Source organism: Lutzomyia longipalpis, chromosome 2 (assembly GCF_024334085.1).
Source record: "Lutzomyia longipalpis isolate SR_M1_2022 chromosome 2, ASM2433408v1".
In the NCBI taxonomy this organism is placed as follows: Eukaryota; Metazoa; Arthropoda; class Insecta; order Diptera; family Psychodidae; genus Lutzomyia; species Lutzomyia longipalpis.
In genome coordinates this window covers 17762319-17783707 of record NC_074708.1, presented here as the reverse complement: position 1 = coordinate 17783707, position 21389 = coordinate 17762319, and the positions used below count along the sequence as shown (strand labels likewise).

General features: G+C 36.8%; 4 protein-coding genes across 5 annotated transcripts in view; 3 read left to right on the top strand and 1 right to left on the bottom strand.

Annotated features, from left to right (window-relative positions):
• LOC129791075 (multiple epidermal growth factor-like domains protein 8) overlaps positions 1-7537 on the top strand; it is a 29959-nt gene extending 22422 nt beyond the window's left edge. The window contains exons 9-11 of one of the 2 annotated variants that reach the window (XR_008750664.1): positions 774-1542; positions 3180-4393; positions 5489-7537. Coding sequence is in view for 1 of the 2 variants with exons in the window: in XM_055828995.1 (XP_055684970.1) it covers positions 774-1542; positions 3180-4267 (1857 nt within the window). In the remaining variant the exon portion in view is untranslated. Of the gene's footprint in view, positions 1-773; positions 1543-3179 lie in introns of both variants that reach the window. The other variant, XM_055828995.1, reaches the window with a different exon arrangement.
• A 178-nt stretch (positions 7538-7715) lies between these two features.
• Positions 7716-9022, top strand: LOC129791076 (retinal homeobox protein Rx1). The gene is made up of 2 exons (XM_055828996.1): positions 7716-8061; positions 8138-9022. Exons 1-2 carry the CDS (start codon positions 8036-8038, stop codon positions 8904-8906), a joined length of 795 nt encoding a protein of 264 aa, XP_055684971.1. The 5' UTR covers positions 7716-8035; the 3' UTR covers positions 8907-9022.
• Positions 9023-10491: 1469 nt separating this feature from the next.
• LOC129791073 (T-complex protein 1 subunit delta) lies at positions 10492-12545 on the top strand. The gene is made up of 2 exons (XM_055828992.1): positions 10492-10727; positions 10914-12545. Exons 1-2 carry the CDS (start codon positions 10622-10624, stop codon positions 12407-12409), a joined length of 1602 nt encoding a protein of 533 aa, XP_055684967.1. The 5' UTR covers positions 10492-10621; the 3' UTR covers positions 12410-12545.
• A 141-nt stretch (positions 12546-12686) lies between these two features.
• Positions 12687-13479, bottom strand: LOC129791074 (rRNA-processing protein FCF1 homolog). Its single transcript, XM_055828994.1, has 2 exons — positions 13365-13479; positions 12687-13301 (listed from the first exon to the last, which is right to left on the bottom strand). The coding sequence occupies exons 1-2, from the start codon at positions 13365-13367 to the stop codon at positions 12699-12701; spliced, it is 606 nt and encodes a 201-aa protein (XP_055684969.1). The 5' UTR covers positions 13368-13479; the 3' UTR covers positions 12687-12698.
• Between the last annotated feature and the right edge of the window lie 7910 nt (positions 13480-21389).

The window sequence follows — 21389 nt, the reverse complement described above, 5'->3', positions numbered from 1 at the left end:
CCTATTTTTAGTACTTTTTAGGGCTAAATTTATTACTTTTTTGCTTTTGTAGTACTTTTTATGATTAAATTTAGTACTTTTTCCGATTGAATTCAGAACGTTTTCAGTTAGAATTTACTATATTTTTGGCTAGAATTTAGTAAGTTTTCGATTAGAATTTAGTACCTACCTTTAATTATTGAATTTACTTCTTAAGATTGAATTTTCAAAAGTACTAAATTCTAGCCGAAGCCATAGTAAATTCAAGCTGAAAAAGTATACTGAATACAATGGGAAAAGGTATTAAATTAAATTTTTATTGAATTTCACTTCTTTTGGCTAGAATTTAGTACTTTTATGGTTTTAGCTCCTCAGTCTAAAAAAAAAAAGGAATGTTCGTCTGCTGAATATTTTGATTTATTTGGCGAATAATCCGAATATTTTTATTAGGATACAAAATTTACAAAAAGATGAAAAAAACACCTCGATAGGTCCTTGCAAATCATCATGATTTTGTAAGATTTTCTTACAAGTTATAAGAAAAATTTTAGCCAGAATACCGAAATCTTTTCTTTTCAATTATGGCGTAAAATGTGTCTCGGCTACGTGGTCTAAAAGTAAAACTTGAGCATAAAAATAATGCATAAAGTCCTTACTTTTAGTTACAAATAAAAGTTTTTTTTTTGTAAGAATACCAAAAAAAGCCTTATAGCTCACGAATTGTAAGAAAAGAAAAGAAAATATTTTTGCCAAGATTTTTTCTTGCAAAAATTCTCATCGACAAATTCCTCCAGATTGGCTACGAGTGCATCTGTGGCGTTGGATTCCGCGAGGATCAGGGAGAATGTACACCAGTTTGCACGCAGGGCTGTGTGCGGGGTAACTGCATCGAACCGAATCTCTGTGAATGTCATTTCGGCTACGTGGGTGCCAACTGCAGTATTCAGTGTCAGTGCAATGGGCACTCCAACTGCGGTGGCCCCGATCGCCTCGATGAGTGCCTGGAGTGTCACAACAACACAATGGGGGCACAGTGTGAGAAGTGTCAGAGATTCTTCGTGGGTGATCCACGGAATAATGGGGAATGTGTGCCATGTATTGACTACTGCAATGGGCACTCAGATCTGTGCGTGATGAAGTCCTCAGACGCCCATGTGTTCAATCTCACGCGCAACGAACTGGAGAAGTACCTCACAGAGGGACCAACTCTCGATGCCGTTTGCCTGCGATGCGACAACAGGACAGATGGAGATCGATGCGAGGGCTGCATCACGGGGCACTTCCGCGGTACGGAGAATCATCGTGATGCATGCCGACCGTGTGAGTGCCACGGGCATGGGAATACGTGTGACCCCGTGACGGGGGATAAGTGCAATTGTGGCAATAACACTGAAAGTGATGCCACATGCTCGGCAACGGCCAGCAAGAATTCCGCCCAGCAGTGCTGGAGTGTTCAGTGCTCAAAGTGCAAGGAGACCTACAGTGGGAATCCCATTGAGGGGCATCAGTGCTACAAGCACATCAATGTTGAGTCCAAAATGTGCTTCGATGCCAAAATTATTGGTGAGTTTTATTACTTTTGTCTTATTTTTGATAAATTTGTGTGAGAAGTGCTATAAAATTGCTGGAAATGCTACAAAATTAATTCGAAATTGCTTAAAATGTTTCAAAACTCCTCAAACTGCTGTAAAATGCCACAAACAGTATTGAATTAAATCTAGATTGATGTTTTGAATGTACGAAAATTAATGAATCAAAATGCCCTAAAATTGCTTGAAGTGATTTAAAATTGCTTGAAGTGCTCTAAAATTGCCCGAAGTGCTTTAAAGTTGCTCCAAAATTGATATCACATTTCAAAAAATTTTAAAATTTATTTCCAGTAATTCTTTGCATGCACGAAAATTGGTTAAATTTCTTTAAAATAAATCAAAATTCCCTAAAATTGTTTGAAGTGCTTCAAAATTGCTAGAAATGCTTTAAAATTGCTTCAAAATTGATATCACATTTCAAAGAATTTTAAAATTTACTTCCAATTCTTTGCATGCACGAAAATTGGTCAAACTTCTTTAAAATAAATCAAAGTGCCCTAAAATTGCTAGAACTGCTTTAAAATTGGTGAAAGTGCATCAAAATTGCATTAAAACTGCACGAAAAGTTTTTTTTCCAAGAATGTTTGAAAATAGTTGAAACAGCTTTAAAATGTAATAAAATGCTTTACAATTAATAAAAGTGCTTCAATATTGCTAGAAGTGCCTTAAATGTGTGTCTAAATTGATTTTAATATTGCTAGAATTGCTCGAGATTTCATTCTTGTGCTTCAAAATTGTATAAAGTGCAATGAATTGATGAAACTGCAAAATTCATTGAATTGCTTCAAAATTGACTTCAAGTTACTTAAAGTTGGTGTGTTAAAACTACGAGAAGTGCTTTAAAATTGATTTAGAAATTTGCCCAATGTATTTAAAGTTGCATAAAGAGCTGTAAAATTTTAGTTCAGTTCTTCTAAAATGTTTAAGTGATTTAAAACTGATTGAATTGTTGTAAAACAAGATGTGTTTTATAATTGATGCAAAATTACTTGGAGTGCTAGAAAATTGATCTAGGTGCTCTAACATTCACTCACATAGTGTAAAATTATATTAAAGTGCTCAGAATTCATTCAAATTGCCACATTGCCAGTACTTGAAAATTGTTGTAAAGTTGCTTAATGTCAATTAAAGTGCTTCAAATGTGCTAGAAAATCTTCAAAATTGATTTATAATTGCTTAGAAATCTCGAGAATTGCTTGAAATTAATGTTAATTTACTAGAAGTGAATTGAAAATACTAGAAATGTAAAAAAAAATGATTTAAAGTTCTCTGAAGTGTTAAAAAAAATTCAACTGCTTCTAAGCTTTAAAAAGTGCTCTAAAATTGTCAGAAGTGCTCTAATATTGCTACAAGTGCTTTAAAAATGAATTAAATCCTTTAAAAGTTTGCTATAACTGCATTTAATGACCGAAAACCGATCCGAAGTCCTTTAAAATTGACAGGAATGTTTTAAAACTGCTCTAAATATTGAAAAAAATTGCTAGAACTGCTTTAAAATTGATTCAAAATTGCTTATTGTCCTCAAAGTGTTACAAAATTCATTTTCAAGTCCATCAAAGGAAAAGAAAGGAACAGAATCATTAAAAATCATCTTTCTTTGTGTATTATAAGATGAATGCAAAATAAAACCGTCACCCCTGAAGCCTGGACAGACGGTTTTCTTTGTCATCCAGCCGCGTTTTATGAATGTGGACATACGGATAATTGTGGATGTGACGCAGGGTGAGTTGGATCTGTACATGAGCCCGCAGGAGGATTCATTTGTGGTGACAACGAATCAAACAACGGGGTATCATCACATCTCATTGGATCATCACTACAGGTGGGTGACGGAAATTGATTCGGAAATAATAACGCCGCTCGATATTAGTCCAGCCACACGGTATGACTTTGATAACATGACCATAACGTCCGAGGAGAAAATCTTCTGGACACCGCACATTCATGACTGCAAATCCCTGAGTGGGAGTGGATTCTATGTGAAGGATAAGCACGCACGGGATCTCAGTACGTACATAACGCTGAATCAGTGCAATACACTGTTGCGGGTGTTTGGGCTGAAGAATCGTCTGGTGCTGACGCTACCGCAGAATGCTCACAATTTGAGTGCAACGCGCTTCTTTATGGCACTCAAGGCAAGTGCGGGACCCGCGGCGAGCTATGGGCTCGTCTTCTTCCGCCAAGATCAACTCCACATTGACCTCTTTGTGTTCTTCTCCGTCTTCTTCTCTTGCTTCTTCCTCTTCCTGGCTGTGTGCGTGGTGGCGTGGAAGGCAAAACAGGCGGCCGATGTGCGACGTGCCCGACGGCGGCATGTCGTCGAGATGCTGCACATGGCGAAGCGCCCCTTTGCCTGTGTCACCGTGCATGTGGATCCCGACACGGAGAGTCCGGTGCAGAATCGCCGGACACGTGGGCGGGTGAAGCAGATGATTGCTCAAGGGCAGCAACAAGATGTGCGTCCCGTTGCCATTGAACCCACGGCCGATGGTGTGGCGGCCGTTGGGACGGTGTTCATTCGTCTTCCGGGCAAGTATCGTTCCCCCGTGGGCCTTGCACTCGCCTCAGCTCTCATTACGCTGCCGCGGATGTATCCAACGGGTAGCAGGGCATTCCTACGGCGTCGTGGCTCCGGACACGGGGTACAGCAGCCACAAGCTCAGCAGCCGCCAAATCTGCAGCCGCCCAGAAATAATTAGTATTAAAAGAAATGAAAAAAAAAAATGAAAAAGAGAAGAAAACTCCAAAAACTCTTTTTCCTCGCGCCTCCATTTTACTTTTCTACACACACACCTCAACACCATCCTTCCAAGGATATTTAGCAAGTAAGTTACAAGACATTGAATATTTTTCTCAAATGTGTGTTTTAGTCTAAAAGAGATTATTTTAGTAATATACAGAGTGGAAGGATGTTTCCAAAGGGGAGATTTATGCAAGTTGTGTATGTTCATTGTTTATTATTTTATTTTCGAAAAACTATTTTTTTAAAGATTTTTAAACAACATTTGTGGGTTAAAGAAATAATTTTAAAATAAAAACATTAAAAGGATTTAATTTGTGCTTAAAATGTAAGATTTTTTTTCTATCTTGCCTTTAAAATTCAAAGCAAAAAGATCAAAAAAAATTATAGGTAAGTATTTAGTTTTTTTTTTAGCACGCTTGGCAATTTTTCTTTGTTTACTTGGAGCGCATAAAAATTACATAAAGAGTTTCCAATTCCACGAAATTCGATTAAGAAAAAATTTTTAAAATAGTTAAAATATCTTAATTGAAATTTCAGGATAATTGGTCTGAAGTTGACTTTTCCAGAACGGTCCTATTCAGTGGGTAAGAAATCTTTAAAATTTCAAGAATTTGTTCTTGAAATTTCAACGATTTCAATGATTTATTGGTCCAAAGAATACGATTTAAAATTAAAGAGATCTTTGTTTTTATATTTTACGCTATGCCTCCAAAATCCAGAAAATTTTTTAAAAGATTCTGAAATTTTTAATGTTTGTTTTTCGATTTTAACTTTATTAGCTTTATTAGTTTGGTGTTCCTCTTCGTGGCTAACACCAATTTTACTGAAATTTAAAATTCAGGCCCCGGTAAGAAAAAGTCTTTTCATTCTTCTTGAAATTGTTTTTCTAATCCATAAGGAAACCGAAAATTTTTCATTATTGAACTATGAAATTTAAAATTTCGATATTGAATTTTTTCTAAGGATAAAAATTAAGCCACAACGGTTTTTTTTTATTTTAAATAATTTTGAATTTATTACTTTTTATTTTCATTTTTCTTTACTGAAATTTAAAATTCCTTTTTTTTTGATATTTTATATTTAAAAAAAAACTCTGTTTTTCATTATTAAAATTTATAACCAAAAAACTTCCCTAATAGCCCACGCTTGCATTTCAAATCTCCCCCTTGATTGGTAGCTACCCTCTTCTAATGCACCTCAAAAAAAAAGAAAAAGATAATATCACAAAGAAATATTTAAAAAAAAAAATCAAATCTGACAATATTAATAAAGAAGAAAAAAATGTTAAGAATTTAAACAAAAAATGAAATGAAAAGTAATTTTTCGATGGAATTCAGACAATTTATAATGTAGCACGAAAAAAATGTCTATTAAATATTGGCAATAGAATTATGGATAATAGGTAAAAAAAAAATGTCGCAAAATGCAGCTTTTCTATAAGCAAAAAGTAAACCAATTGACAGGAATCTCTTTATATGACGTAAAAAAAATATTTGTGATTATTGCCTTCCCTTCCTTGATCTCCCTCAATGCAACTTTCACGGAGAACCCCTAAAAATCTCTTATTTTTTGCTGTAGATTTTGTATCTTTAAGATTTTTAGAGATGGTTGTAAAGAAAAACTTTTATAAAATTCTTCCTTTTCTAATTTTGTTGTAAAATTCGTTACATCCCAACTTTATCAACTTAATTTGAAGAAGATTTTTATTTTTTAAAGTTTTGTATAATTACCTATGAAGAAGAAAAAAATGTTTTTCCAATCTGTATTAATTGTATATAAGTGATAGATGTTAAAGAGAAAAGAAAAAAAAAGATTAGAGAAAATGTAGTGAAAAGAAAAATCAAAGATGTGAAGGAATTATCCTATTTTTGTTTGTTGGTTGTGCATTTTTCTCATTGCAATCTCATGAAAGAGAAGAAAGAAAATTAATGTAGATAATATAAATAAAATTATATCTATATATATTTTTTAAGGAAAAAGAATCTAATGGTGGTTTCGTGACAATTTTTATCTTTAGATTTATTTTACCATCATTTTTGATTTTTTTCTAGTTATTTTGTACGATTTTCAATTGATTTTTTTTAAATTTGTTTTTCTTAAATATTTGTGAATTTGATAGAAGTCGTTGATTGTATTTTATTTTATTTAAAATAAACCCATGAAAACGTCAAAATAATTTAGAAAGAAAATTAACTGATTGATAAAAAAAAAATCAAAAATATCTCTGAAAAATAAAGAAGAAGCAAAGTTTTCAATTTAAAATTCCTCAGATTTTCAATTTTATTTAAATTAAATCTTCATGCTTTTTAATGATTTTTTTTCTAAAATTTCGGAGTCAAGTTTTTAGTTTTTGGTTATTTTTTGTTTTTCCTTTTTTTAATAAATTTTAAATAAACTCAAATTTCAGACTTAGGAACGTAAATTAAAAAAAAAATGAAAAATTAGATTCATAAATTACGATTCAATTTTAATTTTAATTTCTAAGTGATTTAGAAGAATAAATTATCTATTTAAAAATTGAAAAAAAAATTTTTTCCATATTAATTTAATCATTTTTCTGATTGAGAGAAAAAAGAATTTTTTTTATTAAAATTAAATTATTTTTCTAATCATTTGAATAATTTTCTGATCAATTAGCAGAAAATTTTAAATCATAAAATTTTTTATGATCATTATTAAAACTTATAAAGCTTTCTCCTGACTAAAATTTCATATTTTTTTAATAATTAAAAAAAAAAGTTTTCACGACAAAAAACTTTGTTAAAAAAATTTACTTCTCACCTTATTTTAAAATATATTTTTGAAAAATAAAAGAAAAATCAAATGAAAATTGTCCGGAATAAATCGAATATAATACCTTCTGTATCATAGTTCAATGTAGATTTAAGTTTTTTTTTGTTTTGAATATTTTTTTTTGAGTTAAGAGTTTTTAAACGCACGGGGAGAAGGGAGAAAGAGTAGTTTTTTTTGTGAATGAAAAAAAAGACAAAATTATTTGTAGCACTTTTAGGGCGCAATTAGGTGGGAAAGAATTTAATTTTTTGTATAAAAAAAATCAATCTTTCAATGGATATTGAAAATGGACTGAAAAAGGTTACATATATACTATTTAAATAAAAAAAAACAACAGAGAGAGATAAAAAGAAAGAATAAATAAGAAAAAAAAAAGTATTTAAATGTATGGTGGTTAAGATTGAAGAAAATATATATATGAAATCATTGTAAATGGAGATTATTTTGATGGATTTCTCTATTTTCTTTTGAATTCTTCTCCTTGATTTTCTTGCCATGCTCTGAAGGAGAGAGGAGGGGAAGAAGAGAAAAACGAAGAAAAGCAAGAAAATGGAATGAAAATGAATGAGAGGTGAAGAAATTGCATTTTTAGGGCTTTTCCGCCCTTCTCTGGTGAGTTTGGTCTCTTTGCTGGGAAAATGGGTAGAGTTCAACGGTTCTCTGTGACCGTGTCTTCAGTTGCACATCAATAGTGGCGAGGAAATCATATTCCTGCTGCTTAGAATTTTCCAATTTTCTTCGCAAGAAAAACTTTAAAAAAATAATTTGAAAAAATGATTTTTAGGTGGATTCAAGTGTCTTCTTGTGCTAAGAAGAGGATTTAATTTTATTTTATCGTGAAACGTGTGGAAAAAGCGCTGAAAAGTCTGGGAAAAATTTCTGTCGTCATCGGGATGAAGCCGTAGAAAGGTGCTGGTGGTGGTGTGTGAGAATGAAGAGGAAACAGCGTCGATACAGGTGCGACCATCGATTGATGAGAAATTCCTCCTCCAACTCCTGAGAGTTCCGCTCTTTTTGTTTTGTTTCCCATCAGGACCACATTCAATTCGCTGCAGCTTCAGGAGCTGGAGCGTGCCTTCCAGCGAACCCACTACCCGGATGTCTTCTTCAGGGAGGACCTCGCGCGTGTTATTGATCTCACAGAGGCTAGGGTGCAGGTGTGGTTCCAGAATCGTCGTGCCAAGTGGCGAAAGCAGGAGAAACCACCCGATGCTCCCTGCTTCGATATGCCTCTCCCGCAATTCCCCGAATCCACGGCAATTCCCACCCAACAACCACCCCCAACGGACATCCTGCCCGATGTTGTGGCTCCCAGTGATATTTTTACCGAAATCCCCATCCAATCCCTCGATTCGGACCTCATGAAAGCCCCCCAAGTAGACGAAGTACCCCTCTCACCGTCCTGTGGTGCCCGCCTGTCCCCAAATCTCTTCCTGGGCATAAATTTTGATCACAGCATGTGCCTCGATCGGGGCAATTTATCCCTCGAATGGACCACCCTCACGAGCTTCTCGCCATTCCCATCGAATCAACCAAGCAGTGATCCCGAGAATTGTCTCAGTTTGCTGGACAACTCTCAATCCTCCTTCGATGAGATGAAGTTCCTCAGCACGGAGAGTTGCATAATGAACCTGGATCAGGATAGAACGCTCACAATGGAGCCCAAATCCACCCATCAGGCAATTACGGATGCGCAGCAGCAGGACTACACCCTCCTAACGAGTAGTCTAGCTGAGCAGGAGGAGCAAAAGATCACAGAGACGCATCTTATAGACCTGGAAGTGCCTACAATGGATTTCTAAAAAAAAATGTGCCTCTAACTTAAATAATGTTTCAGAGGGACTCTCTGGATGTGATTTAATGTGGGATTTATTAGGAAGAATTTTAAATTAAATCTAAATGAAAGAAAAATGAAAAATGTGATTTATGAAAATCCTTAAGAAATTAGAAGGAATTTATTAGTTTTCTTTTGACCAGGATGCTGGTAATCAACGACGGTACGTCAGTGGTAGACGCAAGAGGGATAAAACAACATGTAACTATAGCTGATTTAATATTAAAATTAAGAATTAATTAAATAAAATGTACTGGTAAGCTGACCAAGCTTACGAGAGCTGTGTTTCTTTCAGTGTACCAATTTTGTGAGAGCAAACTAGAACGCGAATTAATTTAAATACGCGCAAAGTCGGGAGAAGTTGAAAAGTCATCCCCCAAGAAATCTTTAAAACGCCATATCTCGGGAACGGCTCCATAGACTTTCGAGTTTGAGCTATCGTTGGAAAGGTCTTAACCTCAACTATAATATATTAAAATATGAAGTAAATCGATAATGGCATTTTCGAAATATTCGAGTTCGAAATTTTCGAAAATCTTGTTTTTGACCTTAGCGCCTCTCGCGGTCATTTCTCGAACTTGCAATGTTCTAGACATTTGTAGGGCTTCACGAAACCTTTCATTTGCACTTGAGTTGATCAAGATCGGACTTGTAGAACCCGAGATATAACATGACAACTTTGGAAGGCTATATCTTGAGAACGGAGACATAGATTTTCTTCATTTTTGGCATGGAGCTAGATAACATGGTCAGCTATAACATATCAAAAAATGAAACAAATCGATAATGGCGTTTTCGAGATATTCATCGAAAACTCATCGAAAATTTTGTTTTTGATTTTTGGCCCCCTAGCGGTCACTTTTGAAACTTTGGATGTTCTAGAGAGTTGTAGGGCTTGTTGAGAGCTTTCATTTGACTCCGGGTTGATCAAAATCGGTCAAGCCGTTTTCGAGTTATGGTCGATTTTCGATGAAAAATTGTGGCGGCCATATTGACTAAACGGCTTGACCGATTTTCGAAAATGAGGTATCGTTGGAAAGCTCTTTATGTCCCCCACAACATATAAAAATTTCAGATTTTTAGCTATTACAGGGGCTGAGATATAGCGAAAACTAAATTTTGAGGTTATTCAAAATGGCGGACGGGGGGTGGGGGGTAAAATTTGACGTCATAATCGGACGTCTTCCAGTCGACTTTTAAACTTTGCCGTTTACCGCAAGTCTCTATCTATTACCGTTCTCTCGCAATTCAGTCATAAACCACGGCTGGACGGACGGCCGGCCAGCCGGCCGGCCGGCCGGAAAAATTTTTTTGGCGCATACGTTTTTTGGAATGTGGGGACCCTAATTCGTGCTCATCCCAAGTTTGAGCCCGATCTGACGACTTTCGATTTTGCTCGGTACACAAAAGCTGTGTCTCAAAGAAACACAGCTAAAACGTTAAAAATTTACTTTTTTCTTCAAAAATAAATCTTCAAAATTGGCGCCAAATTGAAACATCTTGGCCCTCTGTCGTCCAACACAAACACCATTCATCAGATGAAAAGCTGAGAATTTACTTTGTGTGCGTGTGTGTTTTGTGTCAGTGTGTGTGTAGAAAAGAACAAGAGCGCGTGTTGAGCTCATTTTTCCTCCGATAAATTGTGAATTTCCCAGTTTTCTTGTAAGTTTTCTGCGTGGAAAAATGGTGCCCAAGAATGAGACTCAAAAGGCGAAGCCCCAGGCGAGTGCTTACAAGGATAAAAGTAAGCCGGCAGATATCCGGATGAGCAATATAAATGCAGCAAAAGGTAAATAATTCCCATTCTAGGGCTTTGCTAGGGGTCTTTTGAGGCTTTTGGGGGCTTTCTGATTGGGTTTTGTACCCAAAGGGAGAGAAGAAGGGTGGAAAAATGTTCAGGAAGCAACCATAAGGTGTGGGAGTTCTGGAAGTTTCTGACATTGTTCCTAACCTCACTTTTTTTTCTTGCCTGCAGCTGTTTCCGATGCCATCCGGACAAGTTTGGGGCCTCGTGGGATGGATAAGATGATTCAGGCGGGCAATGGGGAGGTGACAATTACCAATGATGGCGCAACAATCCTCAAGCAGATGAATGTCATCCATCCAGCTGCAAAGATGCTCGTTGAGCTCTCGAGGGCACAGGATATTGAGGCTGGGGATGGAACTACGTCCGTTGTGGTGGTGGCTGGAGCACTTCTTGAAGCTTCTGAGAAACTCCTGCAGATGGGCATTCATCCCACCGCCATTTCGGATGCATTCCAACGGTGTGCTGCTAAAGCTGTGGAGATTCTCGATGAGATGTCCATTCCCATTGAACTGGGTGACCACGAGAGTCTCGTGAAGAGTGCCTCCACATCGCTCAACTCCAAAGTTGTGTCGCAGTACAGTGGACTCCTGGCCCCACTTGCCGTGGAGGCTGTTCTGAAGGTGGCTGACACCACGCGCAATGATGTGGTTGATCTCAAGGACATCAAGTGCATCCGTAGCCTCGGTGGCACCATTGAGGACACCGAACTTGTCGACGGGCTCGTCTTTACGCAGCGTGCTTCCGGGAATAATGGACCGAAACGCCTGGAGAAGGCTCGTATTGGACTCATTCAGTTCTGCATTTCTCCCCCGAAGACGGACATGGATCACAGTGTCATCGTTGCGGACTACGCTGCCATGGATCGTGTGCTGAAGCAGGAGCGCGAGTACATTCTCAATATTGTGAAGCAGATCAAGAAGACCGGCTGCAACGTGCTCCTCGTGCAGAAATCCATCCTCCGTGATGCCATCTCAGATCTCGCTCAGCACTTCCTGGACAAGATTAAGGTGATGGTGGTTAAGGACATCGAACGGGAGGACATTGAATTTGTCTGCAAGACCCTCAGCTGCCGCCCCATTGCTTCATTGGATCACTTTGTGGCTGAGAATCTCGTCTCTGCCGACCTGGCGGAGGAAGTTCCCAGTGGGACGAATAAGTTTGTCAAGATCACAGGCATCCAGAACCCAGGGAAGACCGTGTCAGTGGTACTCCGTGGCTCCAATAAGCTCGTCCTGGAGGAGGTGGATCGTTCCCTGCACGATGCTCTCTGTGTTGTGCGGTGCCTCGTGAGGAAGCGTCGTCTGATTGCCGGTGGTGGTGCCCCCGAGACCGAGATGGCCCTACAATTGGCCAATCATGCTCAGACCCTCGTTGGCGTTGACGCCTACTGCTTCCGTGCCTTTGCCGAGGCCCTGGAGGTCATCCCGTCGACACTGGCTGAGAATGCCGGGCTCAATCCCATCTCAACTGTCACCGAGCTGAGGAATCGTCATGCACAGGGCGAGAAGAATGCCGGGATTAACGTACGCAAGGGCGCCATCACGGACATTCTCACGGAGAATGTGGTTCAGCCACTCCTGGTCTCCACATCAGCTGTCACCCTGGCATCTGAGACGGTGCGGTCAATCCTCAAGATTGACGACATTGTCAATACCATCAACTAATCCTCAGAATAGTATTTTTATTCGTCTTTTCTTTTCAACACGTGAGCGCCCCCATCCTCAGGCTTCTTATTATTTGTAATGCACGCAGGAGAGCCCTTAGAAAACAAATTTCTAATAAACATCATTTACTTACTAATTTGTTGTTTTATTTATTAGTTAGGATTTTATTACTCGGAGGAATTAAACAAGAAGCATATGCTTGATGCTCAAGATTGATTTGATTTCTTCAGAAAAATTCTTTATTTTTAAGTTTAAAGTTACAATATTTTGCCAAAATCAATAAAAAGATTCACATGGGTACCCCGTAGGCATCGGGCATACGCTCTATGGCGTACTTATGCTGCGCCACATACATCACGGGTACTCCGGGAATCTTCCGAATGCGATTTCGCAAATCTTTGTCATTCGTGCCAACAATGTAGCACTTGTGCTGCGTGACACGATTCACGAGGCAGTCATCAGCATACGTGCCCTTGTGGAGGCACGTGAGGCGCTCAAAACGACTGTCCCGGACGATCTGAAGGGCTACTTTGTGCTTGTGCCCCATTTTCTCCAGCTCCCCCATGACGCAATCCGTCACGTAAGGGATGCACTTGGCCATGAGACAGTCCATCATGCTCTTGATGATGTCCAGTTTGTTTTTTATGCTGAAATTGATGAAATTCGTGTCGACGAGAATGTGATATGGGGGCCCCAGTTGGGTGTTGTACTGGAAGAAGAGGGCAGAACTCATCTGGGGGGCATCGTGGATCTTTATTGTGTACGGATCTGGCTTCTTCTTCTTCGGGGGCGCCTTATCCTTCTCCTTTAATCGATGATCTCGGGGTTTTATCAATCTTTTCAGCTGTGCAAGTTTCTGCTTTTGAATTTTTTGCGTTTTCGTCCGTTTTCCCTGTAAATTTCAAAAGGTTTAGTTAGTTTTGAGATTATTTTTGCAATTTCAATTAATTTTCACCATTTTATTGCCGTTAATTTAGCGATAAACTACCAAAAATAAAGGGATTTTCGCAAAGGCGGAAAATCAAAACAATCTGACATAACCTCACTTTTCCACGTTTGTTTTGACAGATATTGCTATCTCGCACAATTCTTCCAGTTGTCTCGTTCACACTATCGGTTTTTTGCAATTCTTGGCTGAATTCAAAAATTTCCGTTGGATAAAAAAGTGCGGTAAACCGCTTGAAGTTGTGAAAACAGTTTAATTTTTTTTCATGGAAAAAACACATTTTTGGGGCCCCAAAATCACCGGGAGTGCTTAGGGGGCCCCGGGGAGCTTCCGTAAAAATCACGGGAAAATTGTGTTTTTTTGTGACCAGGAAGCGACGGGAAAAAACACATTTTCCCGCATTTGACACTAAATCTGGCATAAAAATGCATAATGTTCTTTTTATTTTTATTAAAAAACACATTTTCCTGCATTCGGCACTAAATCTGGAATAAAAATGCATAAAGTCTTCTTCTTCTTCTTCTTCTTTTTAAAAACTTCAGGGCCGGACGTATGCATAAAGTCCTTTTTATTTTCATTTCACTTCGGGATACTTCGGCTTCGTGCCCTTCGTCCACTCGGGGACGGTACTTCGGATCCCACTTCGGCTCCTGTCGATGACAGGGTGGGCTCGGTTGGCTGACTCTCGCTCGGCTAATGCTCGGCTTCCGCTCGGCTCTCGTTCGGCTCTGGCACAGAGGCTCAATTTTAGTTGAATTTTATTTCTATTTTTATGCTGTCCTGTTAGTATCAGTGCAAATGGCCGATGAAATCGTAGCCGTCTAGGATTTTTGCCAGAAAATGCCAGAAAATCCTAGACGGCTACGATTTCATCGGCCATTTGCACTGATACTAACAGGACAGCATAAAAATAGAAATAAAATTCAACTAAAAAGCCTCTGTGCCAGAGCCGAACGAGAGCCGAGCATTAGCCGAGCGAGAGCCAGCCAAACGAGCCCACCCTGTCATCGACAGGAGCCGAAGTGGGATCCGAAGTACCGTCCCCGAGTGGACGAAGGGCACGAAGCCGAAGTATCCCGAAGTGAAATGAAAATAAAAAGGACTTTATGCATACGTCCGGCCCTGAAGTTTTTAAAAAGAAGAAGAAGAAGAAGAAGACTTTATGCATTTTTATTCCAGATTTAGTGCCAAATGCAGGAAAATGTGTTTTTTAATAAAAATAAAAAGAACATTATGCATTTTTATTCCAGATTTAGTGTCAAATGCGGGAAAATGTGTTTTTTAATGAAAATAAAAAGGACTTTATGCATTTTTTTATTCCAGATTTAGTGTCAAATGTAGGAAAATGTGTTTTATTTTAATGAAAATAAAAAGGACTTTATGCATTTTTATTCCAGATTTAGTGTCAAATGCGGGAAAATGTGTTTTTTCCCGTCGCTTCCCGGTCACAAAAAACACAATTTTCCCGTGAAAATTTGATGTAAAACGCGAGAAAATTGCGAAAAACCTTCCATGCGAGTGAAACAGTATCAGTGACGTGCGAGGAGAGGAATCGCGGTGAAATAGCATGTCATCCATTTAATTTTTTCCTCAACAGAACCAAAGAATAATAGTGGTGGCTTTTAGAACTACATTTAAGGCGCCAAATTCAAAAAGTGGACAAAAATAATGTTTGAAATAAATTCATGTTGAATCAATGAAAAAATAAAGAAGAAAACAATATAAGAAATTCTAAAAGCAGTATAATAAAAAAAAATTAAAATGAAAACAGGTAAATGCAATAAATTAATGTTCAATTTGCCTATAGGATAGAATCGCAATTCAATTCCAATTCCTCTTTTATGTGGAATCTCTCAATTGAACAAGTAGAAAAAAAAAGATTGAATGCTTTTTATGTGAATGACAATTCAATGGATCTCATTTGCAGTCTAATTTACCTTTCGCGCAATTTGGCACTCTTTTGCCATCGCATTTCCCTCCGCTTCTGCCTCCAGAGTGGAGACGATCTTTTCATCTCAAAATCTCTCAATATGGAATGGCACGCCAGTGTAGTCAGAGTCCATGGCGGGCATTAATTACATATTCTACCGACTCATTGATTGACTATCAATAACAGAATTCCCATTGATTTCAATTAATTTTAATTTATAACTTCAATTAGCTAATTCACAATTGATCATCGTCGCGAGCTCATCGATGCGTGGCCAAGAAGAGTCACCAAAGAAAATTAAATATTGGGAATGATATAAAAATTCTCTTCATGTACATAAATTGAATTTATTGAGGGAAATTAATTAATTTCTCAGAAACAGAGGGACATTCATTTTATAATGAACAAATGACAAGACGTGGGGAGGGGGTTATTTAAACTGAATTTTTATTAGAATTTCAGTTAAGTCAATGAAAATTCAATATATTCTCTTAATAGGATTAAAGGTAAAATTATTTTATTGATTGTGGAGAAATATTTTGTAATGATGTTAAAATATTTTTCTATGTATTTCAGCAAAAGATTACGAAAATATTTAATTTTTATTTGACCACGTCAGATGTTTATGATAAAAAAATATCCTTAAAAAACGAAACATTTGCTTTCCTTTTGTTTAATTAAAATTGACACAATGGGGTCGATTCTGTTCAAAATCTTTTTTTTTCTTACAATTTGTTTCTGCGAAAAATCTTATAAGATTTTGACATTTTATTTATCCTTTGATCGTATTTCATAAGGAAAATTAATTTTTCAAGGCTCTTTAAAGATATTTCCGACTGTTTTCTGGAACAAAAAAAATCTTTAATTTTCTTTTATAGAATCATTTAAAAACATAAATTGTCAAAATCTTACAAAAGTTTAAGTTGTAGGAAAAGAAAAGATTTTGAAACAGAATCGACCCCAATTCTTAATCAAATATTTGTCAAATATTGTCCAAATTACTCAATATTTAAATATTTAATTTTCTTTTTTCATTCTGTTCTATCGAATCTTGTTGTTACGATTGTTGATTGTTAGTATGACCTTAATGTTTGATCAAACTTTGCTCAATTTTCTCTACTAGGCCTCTAATTAGTGCCTAATTAAGAAAATTATTCACCCTAAAAATATTCAATCTCTTTCTGCATTTTTTTAAAAGATATTTTTTATCTTAATTAAAACTCTAAGCTAGATGGCTGAGATAATCTAATTTAATTTAAAATTTATTAAATATAATCTAATTAAAATTTCTCCCAAACATTCATCTGCATTTTTGAGGTAAAATTATTTATTATAAAGGCCAGAATCTCAACCTGAGGAGGAATAAAAGAGAAGAAAAGTAGGGTGTAGGAGATGAATATCTCGTGTGATTGTATGCGAAGACACCCTGCTGTTATAATTACACAATGAAAATCAATAAATCGTCCAGTTGCGGTACCACATATGCTACTATGTGTAGCCCCCCTCATACCACCCACAACCCACCACCGGGCGGAGATGCTTTTCTCTTGTTTCCACAATATTTCTCTCGTATTTTCATATTTTCCGACGAGACAGGGCGGTGGGTGCGACCACTCTTGGTGTGTGATGATTATTTTGCTCTCGACGTAATTTTTCAGTTTCATTTGCAGCACCGGAGAACCCGCTATTATTTATATTAATTACTTTATTCTGCTGTGAATGGAAAAAGAGTCATATACATAGAAATGGAAGTCTAGGCGATGGAGAGTGGAAAAATTCTCCTCACTAAAAATTATTACATAAATATTTTCATGTGGAAATGAATTCTTCCTTTTTCATCCTTTTAGATCCCCAAAGGAGTCTTCTTTTAGTAAAATTTACAACGTTGGAATTTTTTATAGAAACTTTTAATTTAAATCAGGAGGTTGATTGGAACATACATTGAGGAAAATTAAATTTTCATGTTTGTCCAGTAAATACTTCCTTAATTTGTTTGCTAAATAATGCAATATTTAATTCTATTAATCCGATTGCAATATGCGCACACCCCTTATGTAGCTTCTTCGATCCCCAATTCAACGTCTCCTCCCTCTCCTTGAATTTGGCTGAGTAAGAAGTATAAGCATGGAGAATCTGTGCAAAAAGTTTAGTTAATGTCGCATACCCTCTTGTATAAAATCGCTTCATTGTCTCTTCCATTCATTGGACAAACACAACAATTACCAATCAGTGGACATTTGCACTAATTTCTGCCCAGCTCTCGGACCCTCCGACTCTTTCATTCCACAAAGCAACTTCATTGGAACACCCTCAACATTGTTATAATCCAAAACACGTTGCAGTTTGCTCCTCGCATTGTCTTCATTGAATTTCGCAGACGAAGAGTCTCCCGAAAAGCATGATGGTTTCCTCATTATAATGACTAAGGAGGATGCAGCAGGATAAGCAGAAATTCTGATGGGATTCTTATCTGCTGGACCGGACCCCATGTACTCAGTTATTCAGGTATTGTTCTTCCTTTTTTCTTCTCAATTTTCCATGTGCATTTCAGCATTTAAGTTAGTGCTTGGTAATTTCATTTTCTCACCCTTTGTTCTGAATTTGATATGTTGATCATAATATTTATATGTGAAAGTGTTTCTATTTTCTGTTTTTAAAATGATTTTTTTTACGTTTTTGGGGAAGTTTTTTTTTTTAAATTCTTTTTATTAATTTGTAGCTCTTTGGTTTGTAGTTTGTAATTAAATTATTTAAGACATTTTGTCAATCAAGGAAAGATCAATAAGAAAAGATTCAGGAAGTTCTACGATACGGGAACGAACTGTCCAAAGTAATAAAAAATTCAAATGAACGATAAAATAAACTATTTCCAAAAACTGAAAGTATTAAATTTTAATCAATTTTGAAGAGAAATTATCATTTTTGCTTTAAAATTAACTCCATCTAATCGTGACACAGAAAATTACTAATGTTGACTCAATTCCCTTATCGCGACTCAAATTTTCCCTTATTTAGACTCAGTTTTGTCTTGTAGACTCAATTTTTAACAGTCACCATAAGGTCAAGGCTGAGTCTACATTAGTTAAAAATTGAGTCTGCATAAAGCAAAGGTTGAGTCTAAATAAAGGAATTGAGTCAACATTAGGCTTTTTCTGCGTCATAATAAGGTAAATTTACTCAAATATTGCCTATTAAACTCTAATTTCTACAAATTTTGGACCATCTTCTCCTAGATTTACTCTTTGTATACAATTTAGTACACTCGGAATTTTTTTTAATGGACTTGGTTTGAAGATGAGTTTTAGAACTTCTTAATCCGTATATCAAGAATTTTGAAATCAGAATTCGCGATAATTTGAAAAAAAAGAATCCTGACTGAGCAGTTAAGACAAATTGTTACCAATCATCCAAGATCTTAGAATATTCCACGTTTTTTGCAAAGAATTTTTCACTGAAATACTTCTCGATATTGTTCTCAGCTGTATTCTTGTCGTGTAAGCTAAATTGAAACATTTATTCTGTTGATTTTCCCTTTGTGGAAAAATGCAAGAATGCATAAAAAAGAATTGGTTCAATGTGACGCGAAAATTTAGCCAATTTCATTGCCCTTTCGACGTTATCCCTCCTAAAGACTTTTAGGGATGCATTTTATGGAACAATTCCGTCATAATTTGATGAGTTCCTTCCACGTTCATCTCTTCAACTTCCAACGACTTGTGATGATCGAAACACGGAAGCAAAGAAGAATTCCTGGAATTAAAAGCATTTCAAATGAATTGTTAAAATTAAATATTCATACACAGACTTAGAAGAGTACGCTTTACAAAAATTAAAATTATTCATCATGCAAGAGAAACCTTGCAATTTGCACTTTGTTGACCTCCATCACTGTCCTATCCCCCTAAATTATTTCCTGGGAGTTATCCCTTCACAATTGTATTCGGTGTGCATTTTTTAGCGTAACAGGTGATCACACTTGGTTACAAATTGAAAATGTTGAAGTCACGAGAGGGCAAAAAGCATTGTATTTGAATATTAGGGGGTTGAAATTACCATAAGTGTGTGTACCGATGACTATCATTAAAAAACCAACAGGTATTTGAGAATCCTCAGGTGAGGAGTTTGAACTTTACGCTTCAGCTATTTCTCTGGGGGACCCCAATCGCCCAAAGATCACACGTAATCGCACTTTTTCTCTATCTAGTTGCTTAATTTACTTACTTTGTTAGCTTCCTCCATGGCTCAGCTACATATTTATTGATTTTAGTATTGCCAGATAGATGGCTTTTACCCCTTTTGCCGTTTTATTTGCTGTTTTTTAGCACACTCACCCCTTTTTTGTGAGTTTTTTAGGGTAAGATTTCGTCCTATTCGACTTCTGAATGTCTTAGCCACTTTTAGTTTAATTCTAAAATTAATAAAATTAAGAAATTTGATTTTACAGCCAATAAATCAGTGATCTTCAGGCATATTTTTAATTTTTAACTTTTAAAAAATCGCAAAAAGAATATCCCGGAAGAGCACATTTCCAGAAGGGTTGGACTTCAGAGGCCTTTTCACCCTTTCATCCCCACCAAAATGCATTTTCCATTGGCAGGAGAGGGTTTTTTAGTCACCCTTCCACCGGGGTATGCTAAAAAGATGGCGAACCCCACAAAAAAGGGTGAAATGACTAAAGAATAGCAAAGGGGTTGAGCGATCTCTGGGATAAAAAGGAAACCTCATTCGAATTTTGAGTCTTCCCGCGAAAGGATGTATTGGAGTTTCTTGAGAAAATTTCCTTCTTTTAGGGAAAATATTCAAGTGGGAGCTATTTTGAATACAGGAAATTGTGGGGGAGTTTCCGTGGGGTGGGCTAAAAAGGTGCGCGCAAGCGTTCGGGGAATATTCTTCATTGGAATGTTATGCGAAGGACTTTAGAATATGCAAAAGAGATTGGTGAATGTAAAGTGTCAGTCAGTTGTGATTTAGCTGCTGGACGATCGTGTTCTTAAGCATTTTTTTTTTATTAAATAAAAAAGTGATTCCAGTGAGAAGGATTAACGAAAAAAAGGATTATCAGTGATATTTTAAGGAGTTTTTTTTTATGCAAAGGATAAATCTCAAATATTTTACATGGAAATTAAGGTAAGTGCACCAGAGGGGATGAAGAGATTTAATGGCTCCGAATCAACCCTCGTTGCAATTTGACCAAATGTCCTGTGAAATTTTCATACACTTCGTCGTGATCATGTCGCCTCTTCAATTGCCCATCGATAGATGAAACAGCGGGTGATTGCTGTACTGCCCCTCTAGGCTGGTGACCCTCTGTGTATGGGCAAAAAAGATTCGAGATAGGACAAATAATAAAAAATGCGTAATAATCTGCAATAATCTTAAACAACCAGCTCTGTCATTCAAAGATAACATGCGACCATCCCCACATTTTTTTTCTTCTTCCCTGCAGCGGCTAGAGGGGTAATTCACTACATGTGGTGTTGGCTGGGTTTTCCCTTAGAGGACTAGCCTGGGCAAAAAACGCACCACCCTCATCTTCTAGCATAAACAAATGCTACTGCAAAAAAAGCTGTTGAACTCTCTGCCCCCTGATGAACACACACTCACCATCCGGAAGAGAAAAAGTCCCTAGGCAGGGAATTTTCCGTCCTCATTTGGTGCCTTTTGGAGGATCTTTTTTCTTCCTGATGGGAGAACTTTCAGTTCACCACCCTCCCAAAAATGGCCAATTAATTTTACTTTTCAGTTCATGTTACTGGAAAAGAACATGGCTCACAGGGATTTAGGATGAGGGGGTATTACATGAATTATCCCCCTTCTTTGCTGATTAAACCTGGTTGTTGGGTGCTTCATATGAGAAGGAGCATTAGTGCTGAGATTCCGGTGGCCTTATATTGATTTTGTAGCATTTCAGCAAAAATCTCTTTTATTCAAAAGAATTGAGGAAAATTTACAAAAATTAAGGAATTCACTTCCCTTTTATAATTCTTTAGAGAGAAATTCTTCTTCTAATTCTTGAAAAATGTAAGGAAAAGAAAATTTGAAGATATTTGATAAAAAGTCAAGAATTTTATTATTTTAATTTATTAGAAAGCAGAGAAGCGAAA

Bases quoted from the DNA above. Each gene is read 5' to 3' on its own strand.
- LOC129791073 (XM_055828992.1), top strand. From the start codon at position 10,622: ATGGTGCCCAAGAATGAGACTCAAAAGGCGAAGCCCCAGGCGAGTGCT. The intron at 10,728-10,913 runs GTAAATAATTCC...TCTTGCCTGCAG, and splicing joins CAATATAAATGCAGCAAAAG to CTGTTTCCGATGCCATCCGG.
- LOC129791076 (XM_055828996.1), top strand. From the start codon at position 8,036: ATGAAGAGGAAACAGCGTCGATACAG. The intron at 8,062-8,137 runs GTGCGACCATCG...GTTTCCCATCAG, and splicing joins AGGAAACAGCGTCGATACAG to GACCACATTCAATTCGCTGC.